General features: G+C 39.6%; 1 protein-coding gene across 2 annotated transcripts in view; it reads left to right on the top strand.

Moving 5' to 3' along the window:
- ATP2A2 (ATPase sarcoplasmic/endoplasmic reticulum Ca2+ transporting 2) overlaps nucleotides 1-17169 on the top strand; it is a 58152-nt gene that overhangs the window by 12213 nt on the left and 28770 nt on the right. For both annotated transcript variants that reach the window (XM_049619353.1, XM_049619352.1), the window contains exon 5: nucleotides 1262-1400. In XM_049619353.1, coding sequence (XP_049475310.1) covers nucleotides 1262-1400 — 139 coding nt within the window. The remainder of the gene's footprint in view (nucleotides 1-1261; nucleotides 1401-17169) is intronic.

Here is a 17169-nt window from a genome sequence, read left to right as displayed (position 1 = left end):
GAGGGAGACACAGAATCGGAAGCAGGCTCTAGGCTCTGAGCCATCAGCCCAGAGCCCGACGCGGGGCTCGAACTCACGGACCGCGAGATGGTGACCTGAGCTGAAGTCGGACGCTTAACCGACTGAGCCACCCAGGCGCCCCTAGCTTTCAGTTTTGAGTCCTCTCAATTTCACTTTAAGCAGGTTTCAGGATTTTTCACAACAGACCACAATTCTTAGAGTAGGGTAAAAAATGAGATCACCTGGTATTGTGCATAAATTCTGTTCAAATAAAGGTTAAATTGAGCTTTATATCAGAAAGCAAAAAGTGAGAAATGAACCTTGTCCTTCGTGCACTGAGTAGCCCTCTTGGGCATGCACTGTGTCGATTTGCTCCTTCACTTCTGATTGCTTAGTCTCCAAAATGAGAGAAGACAAATGGCACGTGTGCTTTTCTTTCTTCTTTTTTTTTCTCACCCCCTTACAGGAACTTTCCCGTAGCTTTTTTTTTTTTTTAAGCATTACTCATTTTGATTTCTGTATCTTTCATCTCGAAATTTGGAAAGAAAAACTGTGGCTAATTTTTGATATGTTCATATGCAATATTACAATAAATATGGTATGGGACTGGCAGTTCTCTTATGAGACTCCAGCCATTTATTGGTTTTCAGTACTGTAGAAAGATCTCCTAGAAATTGTGAGATGTAACTTGATTTTTTTTTTACAGGTGATGACCTGTAGCATGTACTGTGTGCCAGAACACGGTCTAAATGGTTTGTTAATCCTCACAGTGCTTGAGGTAGTAGCGTCAGTGTCTAAGCTTTGTAGGCACCAAACCTTGTGCGTTGTGTAACTCATACACAGTCACATAGCTGTTAAGCGAAAAAAGCCTGCAGTGACCCTAAGCAGTCCATCCTAGACCAGCACCTTTTACTGAGACAGGATCAATTTCAGTGGTGTGGCTGTGTTTGGAGGTGAGGGCCATGTTACATAGTGGGCTTGGGGATGACTGATTCTGTAACGGCTTTCCCTGTTGTTTTATTCCCTTATCCTTCTTAGGGTGCTTGGCTTCTTCGTTTTCTAGCACAGAATCCTAAGAGCCTAGTGTTTATCATCTTATGATGTGTATTGTTAATAAATGTCATGAATGTGCATCTCTGGTGTCTTTTTTTTTTTTCTTTTTTTTCTTTTTTAAGTTGAGAAGTCTGAAATTTGATTCCTTGGAATAAAATACTAATTTGCAGTGGTGGGTATATGTTCATTGCTTTTATCTTTTTTATAGGAAAGAAATGCTGAGAATGCTATTGAAGCCCTTAAGGAATATGAGCCTGAAATGGGCAAAGTATATCGACAGGACAGAAAGAGTGTACAGCGGATTAAAGCTAAGGACATAGTTCCTGGTGATATTGTAGAAATTGCTGGTGAGTTGAGTTTTTCATTGTCTTATCTTAGATTGTATATCTGAATGTAGTTCCATTTCTCAAAGCTCATAATTAAGTGTTTTAAAAATATGCTCATGTATCAATTCTATCAACAGGTTTTGGTGATTTCCAACCAAATCAAGTGTTCTCTATATTTTGAGGTGTTTGGCACCTCCTTTGTGTTGTATTCATAAGGTTTGTTGTAAACAGCGTTTTGAACTATTGTACTTACTTTTGGTCCATTGTAGAACACTAGCACTAGTGAAATAGTGAACTTAATCTCAATTTAACACTCAGTTGTAGTGAACAATTTAGAATACTAGTTAAGGGCTACATAGTTTTTCCTGTTTTGATTCTTGACACAATGTTTAGTCATACTTGTAACTATCAGACTAAGTAGATGGTTAAGAGTAAGTTCATGGCTCTAGGGGCGCCTGGGTGGCTCAGTTGGCTATACTTCCGACTTTGGCTCAGGTCATGACCTTACGGTTTGTGGGTTCCAGCCCCACATTGGGCTCTGTGCTGACAGCTCAGAGCCTGGGGCCTGCTTCCATTTCTGTGTCTCCCTCCCTCTCTACTCTTCCCCCACTCTTTCTCTCTCTTTCTCTATCTCTCTCTCTCTCAAAAATAAATTAAAAAATTAAGAGTAATTTCATGGCTCTAAAAAATTCTGCTTTAGAATACTTTTACAAAACACAGAGCCTGAGGTCTTGGCCTGGGTTCTGTGGGTGGGCTTCAAAGAGTTTGTGAATCCAAAATGCAGGGCCAGAGCTCTCCACAGATCTTAAAGGGGTTCGTATCCTCATTGCTCAAGATTGGTGCCATGTTTTTAGGTGGCCCAGGATGCTTAGAACTAATAAGAATAGTCTAGGCTTTTTGCTGGAGATATTATATTGGATAATTCACATTATCCTGGTTTTTCACACCTTTCTTAGCTCAGAATATTTTTTACCAGTTGTCCCTTGAACAATGCAGGAGTTGGGGCACTCAAGAATCCACGTGTAACTTTTGACTTCCCAAAATTTAACTAGTAGCCTGCTGTTGGCCTTATGCAGAACATAGTCAACACGTGTTTTGTGTATGTTTTATATACTGTATTCTTAAAGTAAGCTAGAGAAAAAATGTTAAAATCATAAGGAAGAGAAAATACATTTATAGGACCGTGTTGTAAATAAAATCCACATGGAGGTGGACCTATGCAATTCAAACCCATGATATTCAAGGGTCAGTGGTACTCAGTTTCTTTTTGTGAATTGTCTTGGTAATGCTTCACACTGGCTTGTGATGAAGTTGTTCTTTGTCATCATTGTGTTTTTCCTTTTAACGAACAGGATTCAAAGTGCTACATCTCTTGGCCTGTGTTCTGTATTTTTGGCCTCTGAAAGGAAATTGCCTTGTCATAGGTATTCTCTCATCCATAATTTTTCTTTCTTCCAGGGAAGGAGCAGTGTTGCCTATATGCCAACACGTTGATTTAATTGTGTTAACAAAAGTACAGCTCAGAATGAAGTGGGCCATTGCTTTTTTTTTTTTTTTTTTTTTTTTTTTTTTTTTTTTTTGAGAGAGAGAGTGCAAGCAAGGGAGGAGCAGAGAGACAGAGGGAGAGAGAATCTCAAAGCAGGATCTGTGCTGTCAGTGCAGAGTCCGATGTTGGACTGGAACTCAAGAACTTGAGATCATGACCTGAGCCAAAACCAAGAGTTGAACACTTAACCAGCTGAGCCACCCAGGTGCCCCTGGATTGATTGATTATTTATTTATTTCGAGTAATCTCTACACCCATTGTGGGGCTCAAACTTAGGACCCTGAGATCAAGAGTTCCATGCTTCACTGACTGAACCAGCCAGGTGCCGCCCCACTGGATTTTTTTTTTTTTTTTTTTGACAGTTACAACAAAGTTTATTATAATGAGAGGCAAGGCCGACCTATCAGGACCAACACTCTTGATAAGAGTGCGGCCTCTCGAACAGCCGGGGTACAGAGTTGTTTTGTTTTTGTTTTTTTCTTCAATATATGAAATTTATTGTCAAATTGGTTTCCATACAACACCCAGTGCTCATCCCAAAAGGTGTCCTCCTCAATACCCATCACCCACCCTCCCCTCCCTCCCACCCCCCATCAGCCCTCAGTTTGCCCATTGGATTTTTTAAACTTATTTAAAAAAATAAGAATATTGCAACAATAGTACAAAGTTCCCACATAGCCTTTACCCAGTAAATGTGTTAATGTTTTATCACATGAGCATTATTCTCTTTCAGTCTGTATCTATACATTTACACCTTTTTGTCTGAATTATTTGAGAGTACATTGTAGGCATGATGCCTTTTTAATCCTCAGTACTTGAGTGTTTATAAAATCAGGAACATGTCCTCAGTATAAGTCCAGTACAATTATCAAAATCAGGACATGGATACAAAACTTTAATCTACAAACTTCATACCCATTTTACCATTTGTCACAGTGGATTTTATGGCAGAAATATGAATTAGGGAATTCTGCCTGTGATACAGAAAATAGGTCAGAATGGAGAAGGCTGGAGATAGGCTATTTTGATAGCGTAGACCAGAGGTAATGAGACCCAAGACATAACGAGAGCTGTAGCATTAAGAATAATGGGGGATTTTGTTTATGAATAGCGGTTCTTAAGCAGAGATGCACATCAGAGTTGTCTGGGGGCGCTGTCTTTAAAGTTTTTACGAGGTCCCAACCCAAAATAACAATCTCCCTTGAGCATGGAATTATAGTCATTGTAGTTTGACAAATGAGTCTCAGATTTTGATGGAAAGTGACAGGTTTTAATAACCATATGTGTGTATGGCACTGACTGAGCTTCGCATGTAGAATCGGAGCCACTGGCCAGATTTCTAGCTTAGGTGACTGGATGGTGTGGTGCTAGTAACTGGGGAAGGAAACATCAGAGGAAGATAGCTTGTCTTCCCAGAAATAGGAATGTAGTGGGTGCAGTTGCAGATAACATCGCCTAAATTTGTTTATGAGATTTCATTTGACTTTGTGTGTTTTTCATTTCTCCAGTTTAATCTGGTAATAAACTGTTCAGCCAGTCAAACAAAAAATATTTTAAGAATTTTTGTGCTGGTTAGGCTATTTTAGTATATTGAATCTATATGAAAAGTTAGAAATTATGACCAAAGTGTTTATCCTGAGTTTGCATCAGTAGATGGCAGTGGTAAACAGCATCAGAGGAAGCTGTAACTTTGACTCTCAAGGCATCTTCCCCTTGGAAGAAATAAAAGCTAGCTTCTCTTTTGATTTGTCTTTTCCTCTCAGTCCAGTCCAGGCTTTCCCATTGCAGCGTGTCACTCTAACCATCTACTTAGCTGAGAGAAGCTTGGGAGTCATCTTGGTCCTTCCCTCTCATTCTCGAAGACCAGTTGATTCTGTTTCCAAAACACCCAAATTTGTGAAATTCTGTTTCTTCAGTCACCAGCTCTCCCTGGGACTGTCCTTGTGTTCTAAATGGGCCCTGGGTTCTTTTTTCACTCACCTTCCAGTCCTTTCTCCATGTAGCAGCCAGAGCAGTTTCCTAAAGGTCCTACTGTTGACTCATCTGCTAAAATTCTTCAGTGGCTTCCTGATTGCACCTGAAATATAAAGTGCTTTTTCACCTAAGAGACGTGGCATCATATGGCTTCTGCTTGCTTCTGTGATTTCATCTTAGGCCACTCACTGTGCTCTAGCCTTTCAGGCCTCTGTTTTCAGTTTTCAATACCACCAAACTTTCCTGGCCTTTTTTAGGAAGTTAAGCAGATTTTATGTAATATATTAATTTGTCCAGTGCACAGATCTCACCACAGCAAAGTTTTGGTTATAGCCCTGATCTGACTCTTGTTGCCCAATGTGAACTTTCATTTCCTATTAAGTAGTGTTTTGTATGTTGTGTTTGATGGTTTAGGAACGATAAATATGATTGATTCAGTGTGTGTGACCTAAGCTCTCCAGTCTACTGGAGTGTCCTTTATTTGCTAATGTTGTGGTAAAATACATAATATAAGGTTTACCATTTTAACTGTTCTTAAGTGTACAGTTCAGTGGTATTAAGCACATTCACATTGTTGTGCACCCATCACCAGATCTTTTCCAGATCTCTTTTCATCTTCCCAAACTGAGACTTTGTTCCCATTGAACACTTACTGCCTTTACCCTCTTCTACCTTTTGGCAGCTGCTCTCCTTTCTTTCTATTCAGAATACAATTGGTTTAATATTAAAAGATGGATTTAATTCCTTCATCTTAGATGAATATATTTACTAGTAACTATTCTGAGCAGTACACACCCTTAAACCTATTCTGCCTTCACCTGTTTTCTGAATCCTTAGTGGGGAGTGCTGACAGTTCTAACAGTTTAATACTTTTTCCTTCCATCTCTTCCCCCCCACTATACACGAATTGTTAAAAAAAGCATGTGCAGTGCTTGAACATTGGCCTCTTGTATACTACTCATGTTGAATTTTGACCATTCTGGTGGATGCAGAGCAGAGGTGATTCCTAGTTTTAGATAGATGCAAACATTTTATTAAATACTATTATCATCCCACTAGGCAGTGAGCACCTTAAGGGCAGAACAGTCACACATTGTACTCTACTTGCTGAACGTGTGAATAATAAAATGAAACTTGAAATCAGAAGTATGTGGTTGGTTCACCTAATATAAACATGATTATTGTGCATCTTCTGTACAGAACAGATAATTGGAAGTCTATATGCATACACTGAGTAATGGCTAAACTTAGCTTGTGTGCCAATACTGTGAATGGTTCCAAGTGTTTGGTTCTTAACCATCAGCCACTCGGTAGATGTGTACAGATGAAGGGGGTAAAGGGCAGTAATTGTTCAATGGGAACAAAGTCTCAGTTTGGGAGGATGAAAAGAGATCTGGAAAAGATCTGGCGATGGGTGCACAACAGTGTGAATGTGCTTAATGCCACTGAACTGTACACTTAAGAACAGTTTAACACTTTACAGTTGAGGAAACGGAGTCTCTGGTTTATTGCTCTGTCTTCTGTAGTTCATGTGCTAGAGAATATACAGTGTATTTAGTGTACACACAGCAGGTATATCAGTCCTATCTTGATGGGTTGGAGGTCCGGGTCACCCTTTTTTTTTTTTTTTTTTTTTTAATTAATTTTTTTTTAGAGAGTGAAGGGAGGAGCCAAAATCAAGGTGCTCAATTGAGCCACCCAGGTACCCACAGTGTTTTTTAAACAGCTTTATTGAGATGTAATTCGCATGCAGTAACATTCACTTTTTTGAAGTGTACAGTTAAGTGGTTTTTAGTATATTCAGAGTTGTGCAGTCATCATCACTATCTAATTTCAGAACATTTTCATCCCCTAAAAAAAACTTCATACCCATTAGCAGTCGCTTCACCTGCCCCTTGCCCCCAGGCCCTGGCAACCACAGTTCTGTTCTGGATATTGCATACAAATGCGACCATACAATATATGGCCTTTTGAAACTGCCTTCTTCACTTAGTGTGTGTTTTCTTTTCAGAATTCATCCAGGGGCACCTAGGTAGCTCAGACATTGGAGTGTCCAACTCTTGGTTTTGGCTCAGGTCATGATCTCACGGTTTGTGAGTTTGAACCCTGCATTGAGCTCTGCACTGAGAGCGTGGAGCCTGCTTGGGATTCTGTGTCTGCCTCTCTCAAGATCAGCTTCAAAATAAAACTTTGGGTTTTGATAAGAATTATGCTGATTGTATAGATTGGTTTGGGGAATATGGCCATCAACATTAAATCTTCCAATGCAGGAAAGTGCTACTTGGTGATCATAGGATGTCTTTCCATTTATTTAAGCATTCTGTTGTTCACTGTGTACAAGTCTTCTAAGTATTTTATGCTTTTTTTGTGTTTGGAAGGTATGTGTAATTGGAATTGTCACAATTTCATTTTCAGATTTTTCTTTAATAATGTAAAATTGATTTTTGCGTATTGCTCTAATACTTTGCGATGTTGCGGAAATCCTAGTAGTTTTTCAGGAGCTCCTTAAGATTTTCTGTATATAAAAGATCGTGTCATCTGCAAACAAATACATTTGCATCTTTCCAGTATGGGTGCCTTTTATTTCTCTTTCTTGTGTAATTGCCCTAGCTAGAATTTCCAGTAGAGTATTGAATAGAAGTGACAAGAGCAGATATTTTTGTCTTGTTCCTGATCATAGGGGGGAAACCGTCTTCTGTCATGAAGTCTGGTGTTAGTTGTGGCTTTTGTAGATTATTTTAATCATGTTGAAGCCCAATCACAATTTAATTTTTAGGTTGTCAGTATATTTTTGTTTGGTAACTTTTCATGGTGGTTGTATATCCGTGTCCAAATTAGAAATTGCAGTTTTGGGGCGCCTGGGTGGCTCAGTCGGTCAAGCGTCCGACTTCAGCTCAGGTCATGATCTCAGAGTCTGTGAGTTCAAGCCCCACGTCGGGCCCTGTGCTGACAGCTCCGAGCCTGGGGCCTGCTTCGGATTCTGTGTCTCCCTCTCTCTCTGCCCCTCCCCTGCTCATGCTCTGTGTTTCTCTCTCTCTCTCTGTCAAAAATGAATAAACATTAAAAAAAAAAAAAATTGCAGTTTTGCTGAATTACTAGAAGCAGTGGGTCATTGAATTGGGTAGGCTGTAATTCTTAGACATTTACGGTGAGTTGTGTGGAACGTTTAGGAAAAACTTCCTGTGACTGCTTTACCTGAGCCAGATAAATAAGTGTTTATTTTTAAAAAATATACATGTTGAGGCTTTTTAACTTCTACTTTTATTAGGTTAGTAGTCTAATTGTGTCATTTGTCATTTAGCCCAATAATTTGGTTCTGTGAAACTATAGAGATGAACAATTTGAATTCTAAGTGTACGTCGAGATTATCTCTTGCCAGGTGGCCTTGGCAGTGCCAGTGTACTCTCTACATAGCCTGAAGGGATAAATGGCATGAATTGTGGTTTTATACTTGGTAACTTTTATGCTTTAAATTAGGAAATTAAGTTTGAGGAATTCTTTGATGAATTGAAAAACACTGGAAAATACTGTGAAATATCTTGTAGGTGACAGCAAATGTGGAGTTGCTATTTGAATACTTGTAGAAAGAGACCTTTTTGTAGTCAGTTTTTGGATATAAGGATCATCTAAATTTAGATGATAAAGTTCTTTCTGCTAGCTTTTGGGAGACTATAGAGTGGTTTTGCTGAACTTTCTGAAGGTTAGGCTGGACCAAGAGGCATTTTGAGGGAGAGATGTAGGAATTGAGGAAATTAAATATATGTTGCTATACCAGCTAATAGTCTTTCCAAGCAGACATTGTGTAAGCATGCATAGCATATGCGATGCTTAAGAGGTATCTAGAATATAGGAGCCAAATAAAATTGCTTCAGCAAGTTAAAAAATGGAGATAGTTACCCACATTTTCATCTTCTGAAGCCATGGTGTTTTTTAAGCTTTCTATATTATCTGCTTATCAAAGTGATTCAAGCTATGATAGTCATAAAATTTTTAACTTTAGAATTTTGGGGGTCCCAGTGTATGCCTGGGGAGTAGGTTATTTATTGACTCTCTAGGCTATTGTTTTCGGGATTGTTTAAAAACAAACCTTATGTATCTTGGTAACCCGGAGTTGGCGAACAGTACAAAGACATAAATACCCTTAGATGATTCCTGTCCTGTAGTATACTCTGGAGCAAATCCTACTTTAAGATTATGTAAATGATAGAAATGACACATTCTTAACGTGAAATTACATTTGCTTTAGCTCCTAAGGAGATCGATTTTCTATTTCTTAAAATGAAAAGTCAACGCTCAGTAGTGCCAGCAATTTCAGGATTTACTCAGTAAAAAAACTAATTCTTTAACTTGGTAACTAAATATTTGTAGGAAGAAAAGTTTCACTTTTGATAGTCATCTTGCAGCCATGGAAATTAGTAACCCCTGTGAAGTAGTGTTGTTTCTAAGCAGTTGAGGGAAAGAAAAGACAAAATTGTAAAATTCAAAGATGACTGATTCACTGAAGGACCCAAATTATTATTCTAATTCTGCATGAAGCTGGACAGATTAACCTCTACAGAATTGGGTAATTGGAGTAGACTTTTTAAAGGAGCTTTCTGGCTCTAAAAGATGTCTGATTCTGATAACGTGGCCTTATCATTTGTTAACTTGGGCTGTGAATCCAGGTGTACTTTGGCTTTTAGAAAAAAAAAGGATTGGAGTAGTCTGACTGAACATTCAGCAAACACTTAATCCATAACTGCCAAGCTCCCTAACACAAATACCCAAGTGACCAATTCTGTGCTGTAGAACAGAGGAGTTGGCAAACTCTGTGTGTGTGTGCGCGCGCGCGCACGTGTGTGTGTGTGTGTGTGTGTGTGTGTGTGTACAGAGCCATTTTATTTTATTTTAATTTAATTTTTTTAATTCTTATTTGTATTTTTTTAACGTTGATTCATTTTGGAGAGAGAGTGACAGAGTGCAAGCAGGGGAAGAACAGAGAGACAGAGGGAGACCCAGAATCCGAAGTAGGCTCCAGGTGCTGTCAGCACAGAGCCCGATGCAGGGCCTAAACCCACGAACCGTGAGAGCATGACCTCAGCCTAAGTTGGATGCTTAACCAACTGAGCCACCCAGGTGCCTTTTAATATTTGAGACTCTGTGAGCCCCAAACAGTCTTTGTAGAAAAATCTTTTTTTTTTTTTCCTTTAAGGCTTTAAAAATGTAAAAATCATTCTTGTCTTCAGGGCTCTTTTAAAAACAAAAACAGGCCTTCAGATTTGGCCAGCTGCTTAGAGCAGTGTTTCACTAACTTTATGTGCATGGGGATTTTGTTAAAGTGCAGATTTTGATTCTGTAGGTCTGGAGTGGGGCCTGGTTATTCAGCATTTCTACCAAGCTCTAAGGTGGACCACATTTTGAGAAGCATAGCACAGTAGTTCTTAATCATTTCTAGATCACAGTCCCTTTGAGAATTGATGAAATCTTCCCAGAGGCCCATTCAAAATTTTGCATGCAATTCGGGGGGGTTCATTTGCCCTTCTCTGCAGAAATCCACTTAAGGATCTAGTTATGTGGTTTTTTAAAGTATGTACTCCATATGATCCAGCAATTCCATTTCTGGGTATATCTGAAGGAAGGGAATCACTATCCCAAGGAAATAACTGTACCCCCATGTTATTTGCAGCACTGTTTACAATAGGCAAGACATGGAAACAGCCTAAATGTTGATGAATGAACGGGTAAGGAAAATGTGTTAATATGCAGTGGAATATTAGTCCGTCATAAAAAAAAAAAAAAAAAAAGGGAAATCCTGTCATTTGCAACATGTATGGACCTTGAGGTGTTGTGCTAAGTGAAATAAGTCAGAGAAAGACATACTGTGTGATCTCATTTATATGTAGAATTAAAAAAATTATAATCTGAAATTCCTAGAAACAGATCAGATTGGTGTTTGCCAGGGGCAGGAGTGAAGGAATTGGGTGAAGGTGGCCGGAAGGTACAAAACTCGAGTTATAAGACAAGTGTTCAGGGGATGTACTATCCAGCATGATGACTATAGTTAACGATACTATATTGTATGTTTGAAAGTTGCTAAAAGTAGCTTTTACCACAAGGGAAGAAATTGTAACTATGTGAGCTGATGGATGTTACCTAATTGTAGTAATCGTTTTGCAATTTATACATAAATCATTATGTTGTACACCTTAAGCTTATATAGGGTGATCTGTTGATCTTAATAAAAATGGGGGGTGCAGTGAAGTACAGTTAAGTGGTGTAATTAAGTAAAATATTGTCTTGTTAAGCAGTTTACATAGTATTGCTGAACATTTTTAAAAAGTTTTCACCTGTTTCTAAAATGATAACATGAGGTGCCTAACTGGCTCAGTTGATAGAATATGTGACTCTTGATCTTGAGGTCATGAGTGTCAGTCCATGTTGGGAGAAGAGATTACTTACAAAAAAAACCCAAAAAACAAAAAAACCAAATGCTCTAAAATGATAAACATGGATCAGAGAAGGAGAAGCAAAAATGTATGACCAAATAAGGTGGTGAGCAGGTTTGCTGTGTAGCCTTTTCCCCCATATGGAATTGTTTTGCAGTGAGGGTAGGAAAACCAGGCTAGCTAGAGGTATTGGTCTCAGCCTCTGCAACCAGATAATGTAGAAATCATGATCTTAGTTGTTCCTGTAGGTCATAGTTCAGTTTTACAATCAGAAATGTTCTTAATCTTAAATAATTGTACATAAGCAGAAGAGCAAATAATCTAACAGAAATCAGTTCGGATATATTAGAAGCAGAGTTTTGAGACCTAGGGCCCTTCATTCATTAGTCAGGGTAGCTAAGACTAGGAACCATGAGAAATCAGGAACTCAGGTCTCTCTGACCATCAGATCACAATGGACTAGTTGATTTTGAAGCTTTACCTGAATCTCCTGGGGCTGGCATTTCCTGATTTCCTGTAATTACCTCCTCTCCATTCCCCATGACTCAGTGGTAGTTACAGTACCAGTAAGTGCCAGCTCCATCCGTGTCACTGTGATTAAGATTTTGGAAAACTTAGAAGAAACCACATAGTATAGGGAACATGTTTCCTAAGTGTGAAACAGAACTGCCAAGATCACCAGATTTGACTATGTAAAAATGTAGAACGATGTTGATTTTTTTTGTTAAAAACTTTGATCTTGAAGATAAAAGAATTTTGGAAAATAAGGTGCTGATTGTTACTAATGCTCAGAAAAATACAAGATTGAAAGTATTAGGAAATGGCAGGAATTAAATTTGGTGGAGTATATGTTTGTGAGAAAATTCTGCTTCTAGGAGTCTATCTTCCAGAAGTAATCTCCATACACAAAGATGTTCGGCATAGAACATTGTAATGGGAAAAATTATAAATGCTTAGATGGCCATGAAAATAGTGACTGATTTAGTGTGTGGTGTGGATATAAACACTGTGACCTTAGCTTTCTGTGCCTCCATTTCTTCATCTGTAAACTGGGAAAGAAGAGAATCACACCTTTTAGAATCATGAAGATTGTTCTTAACCCATAAACCCCTTATAGTAGTGCTTGGTATAGAATAACCAAGCATTCTCCAAAGTTTAGTGTATGTTATTAACTATGCAGCCATTAAAAAAGCATAAGACAGATAAGCATATATAAAGGGAAGAGGTTTATGATTTCTGTTTTTTTAGATATATTTTTTTAATGTTTATTTTTGAGAGAGACAGTGACAGAATGTGAGTGGGTTGGGGCAGAGAGAGAGGGAGACATAGAATCCGAAGCAGGCTCCAGGCTCTGAGCTGTCAGCACAGAGCCTGGTGCGGGGCTTGAACTCATGAGCTGCGAGATCATGACCTGACCTGAAGTTGGACGCTCAACCAACTGAGCCACCCAGGCGTCCCTATGATTTCTATTTTAATAAAGTTTTAATAAGTGTTATCCATAGAGAAATACCTAGCAGATAAAGACGTCTAACAGCTGGTGTCTATTTTGATGAGAGGAGTAAGGAATGGGTTTTCACCTTTTAAAAGCAGGCTTTACTTCTGTAATAATGAGAAAAGTCAGGGGATGTGCTGGATGCTGTGTACTGTGAGCTTAGTGATGGACTGCGTCAGCAGCATGTACTGAGTGAGCATCATCTCCCACCTCTAGTAACTGGAAACCTGGCTCCTTAGGACCAGCCATGCCATTTTTAATCAGTTTTATTATAAAACAATCCTTACTAATAGCTAAAATGTAGTTGTCTGTTCTCCACGTTAGTTTTCACTTTGTAGTCACACAGAAGTTTGATGGTTCCTCCCATGATGGCCTGTTAGGTAGGGGAAGGTAAATTCATTGCCTTTAGAGAACTAGAAGGGAACTTCGCCAGAACTCGGACCCACTGCAGCTTGTCCAGTAGCAGATGGCAGTTGGGGTGGAGCAGGGAGTCTGGAGTGCAAACGGTGTGAGGATGCTAAAAGTTTATTTCCAAGTTAGTTTTTGCTCTTTCAGCTGTTCATGTAATTATTTTCAAACCCTTTACCATCTTGATGGTTTTCTTTGGTGCTCAGATGTAAATGCTGTTACATAAATGGAGTCTGGTTGATATTCGAGACGCTCTTCTGCTTTTACAGACTAGGGACACTTCTTTGGCAACCTTCATTGCTCTACCAGCTAAAACCCTACTCTCACATGTGCTCTTTCCCCTCCACCTCTAGCTAATCTGTGCTAGCATACATGTTCTGTTTTGTTTTTAGTCTAAATGTAAAATTTAAGTAACAATCACTTGTTTCTTCATTCAGCTTAACCAAGTCTGAGATCTCTTTGGTCTTGACTCTCTTCATTGTTCCTCCCTTTGTGACATTCTTCAACTTGATAGTTATCATAAGTCTCTGATGCTTGTTTATTAAAGGAAATAATGTGTGCAAGTATTTTATTTGTTAACAGATATTTATCTGGCACCCACTGTGTGCCAGCACAGTGCTCGGGGCTAGGAAATGCACAGTGACTGAGTGCGTGCCTCATGGAGCTTTTGGTGTAATAATGGGAAGACTTACTGAGCACGTATGTGAGCGTGTCCGGAAAGGAAAGAACAGCTCTCTGTGGGCGCATCGAAAGGGATGCCAACCTAAAATGGGAATTTGAGGAATGCCTCGCTGTTCGGGGTGGGGCAAGGTGGCAGAGAAGAGGGTGTATGAAGACTCAGAAAGAGCTTTGAGGAATTGGAGACCGTTGTATTGGAGGTTAGAGGGAGAGGAAAGTGGTAAGAAGCAAGCAGCAGCTGGGCCCTGGGAGGTGCTATAAACCACCTTTAAGATACTGACTTGATCTCAGTTCTGGGAGGAAGAAGGTATTTAAACATTTTAAATGAGAGACTATAATATTTGCATTACTTTTTTATTTTTTATTTTATTTTTTGAGAGAGAAGGGGCAGGAGGAGAAAGAGATCATCTTAAGCAGGCTCCATGCCCAGCATGGAGCCCAACACGGGTCAATCTTAAAACCGTGAGATCATGACTTGAGCTGAAGTCAGACGCCTAACCGACTGAGCCACCCAGGCACTCACCCCTCCACCCCCCCCCTTTTTTTTTTTTTTTTCAACCTTTTTTATTTATTTTTGGGACAGAGAGAGACAGAGCATGAACGGGGGAGGGGCAGAGAGAGAAGGAGACACAGAATCGGAAACAGGCTCCAGGCTCTGAGCCATCAGCCCAGAGCCTGACGCGGGGCTCGAACTCACGGACCGCGAGATCGTGACCTGGCTGAAGTCGGACGCTTAACCGACTGCGCCACCCAGGCGCCCCGACCCCCCCTTTTTTTTAAAGAGAGAGCGTGAGAGGGTGCAAGCATGGGAGAGGGCAGAGGGAGAGAGAATCTTCTTAACCAGGCTCCACTCTCAGCACAGAGCCCTACGCAGGCCTCGATCCCTCTACCCTGGGATCATGACCTGAGCTGAAATCAAGAGTCCCCAGCTTAGCCAGCTGAGCCATCCAGGTGTCCCTACATTTGCATTTTAAGCCATCATAGATAATACTTTGAACAAATGGACTGGAAGCAAACTTAGTGTACTATGGTGATTTGTAGTGTTCCTTCCCTACTTACCCTGAGGTCTGGAGAAAGCAGGCAAGTGGACTTCTCAAGTGAGGAATTTCATTCACTTTGCCCAACTATAAAATTGATGACTCAAATCAGAACAATGAAAATATTTAAGTCATAGTTAAATGTTTAATCTAGGTTAATTCTATTACAGCTTGCTTTTCCTAGGAGCCATTTAAAGTAAAAAACGAGGGGCGCCTGAGTGGCTTAGTCGGATAGGTGTCCGACTTTGGCTCGGGTCATGATCTCACGGTCTGTGAGTTCGAGCCCCGCGTCGGGCTCTGTGCTGACAGCTCAGAGCCTGGAATCTGTTTCAGATTCTGTGTCTCCCCCTCTCTCTCTGGCCCTCCCCCATTCATGCTCTGTCTCAAAAATAAACAAATGTTAATAAATAAATAAATAAATAAATATCATCTTGCAGCAACAGTGTGGGAAAGAAAGCAAAGTCCTTTAAAAAAAAATAAATAAATAAAATAAAGTAAAAAACGAGGGGCGTGTGGACGGCTTAGTCGGTTGGGCTCGGGTCATGATCTCACAGTCCATGGGTTTGAGCCCCACGTCAGGCTCTGTGCTGACAGCTCAGAGCCTGGAGCCTGCTTCAGATTCTGTTTCCCCCTCTCTCTCTGCCCCTCCCCTGTTCATGCATGCGTGCTCACTCGCTCTCTCTCGTTCTCGCTCTCTCTCAAAAATAAACATTAAATAAATAGAGATAAACATGTATATCAAAAAAATAAACTAAAAAACAATAGTGGTATTTAGGCGATAATTTCTGATCTTATATATAGTTTTTTTAGAAAAGACTTGAATAGCCGGTAGAATTTGCCTCAGTAAATTAGATTTTTTTTCCCCTTCATAGAACTAGTTCATAAAAAGGCCTTTTCTGAGTAATGCTGATTTAACCATCAGTATTTGTTTATTTTTAAATATTTAATTTTTTTTTTAAGTAATCTCTACATACAACGTGGGGCTTGAACTCATGACCCCAAGATCAAGAGTCCTATGCTCCACCCACTGAGCCAGCCAGGTGCCCCCATCTGTATTTATTTTTGACATAGTGATGTAAACATCGTTTAAGTACCATGGATTACATTCCTTTCTAGGTTTTAAGATAAAGGAAGTTTGCGTTCATTTCTAAAATGTGGCAGAGTAATTTCCTTTGACTTTTACTTGCATTCTTGGTGAGCTAGTATTAATTATACATGGAGGATTTTTTTCAGAGTAGAAATCCCTATTGTGGTAGCAGGTTAAAGACCGATGGACTTATGAAGCCAAGAGCTGAATCTGAAAAGTGTCAGAGGTTAAACAAATGGAAGGTATTTCTAACAGTTTATTCTTTTATTACACCACCACAACCTAAGAGACGGGGAAAAAATTTTCAGAGGAGAAAATTGCAGAGCATCCCCTTGGCAAGAGTAAGAATTTTCCACTACCACTTGCCGTTAAGGGCATTGACATGCTCCATCAGGGAAATATCACTGGGTGCGATCATCAGGAACAGCACTGCCTGCTCCTCACACACAAAACCCTCTGTCTGAAATTCATAGAAGCCAGCGGACAAGGAAAATAATCATGTCTTAATTTGAAAAGTATCAATTGAATCTTCTTTTGCTTCCCTAGAGAGTGTGCGTCCTAATAGATTGAATCCTGTATTGATTATTACAAACAAAAGCATAAAGCAGAGTCACATAGCAGGTTAAAAGAAGTCTTTCGTTAATTGAGGTTCCTTAGGCAAGACTCCTTTTACTTCTGGCTTTAGTTTCCTGACTAAACTGAGGGTTGATCAAGATGATGTGGGGGGTTTTCTAGCTAAGAGGATACTAGAACAAAGCAGGTGTTGAGGAACACCAGTTTGGACTGATGCTTTGTTATGGATTTATGCTTCCTTTCGTTAGAGATAGTTTTTGATGAAAACAATGAAATGTAGAACTTTAAGATGATAAATTTCTCAGGTGTTGGAGGACTTAAGGTCCTCTTGGCCTAGAGCTGGCATACTTGGTACATGAGATGCAGCACACAGTAGGCTGTTCTGAACAAGCCCTTCATGGGATCTGTGACTCCAGTTATTGTGCATGGTGGTGATTGTTTCTTCTTAGGTTTTTTGGGTTTTGTTTCCTTTTGTTTGTTTTTGTTTTTTGTTTTAGTGTTTGGAGAACTTTTTTAAAAAATTTATAACGTTTAATTTTGAGAGAGAGAGGGTGAGTGGAGGAAGGGCAG

This window comes from Panthera uncia (assembly GCF_023721935.1).
Source record: "Panthera uncia isolate 11264 chromosome D3 unlocalized genomic scaffold, Puncia_PCG_1.0 HiC_scaffold_8, whole genome shotgun sequence".
NCBI lineage: Eukaryota > Metazoa > Chordata > Mammalia > Carnivora > Felidae > Panthera > Panthera uncia.
Note: the sequence above shows the minus strand (reverse complement) of the source record. Positions and strands in the feature narration are given on the sequence as shown.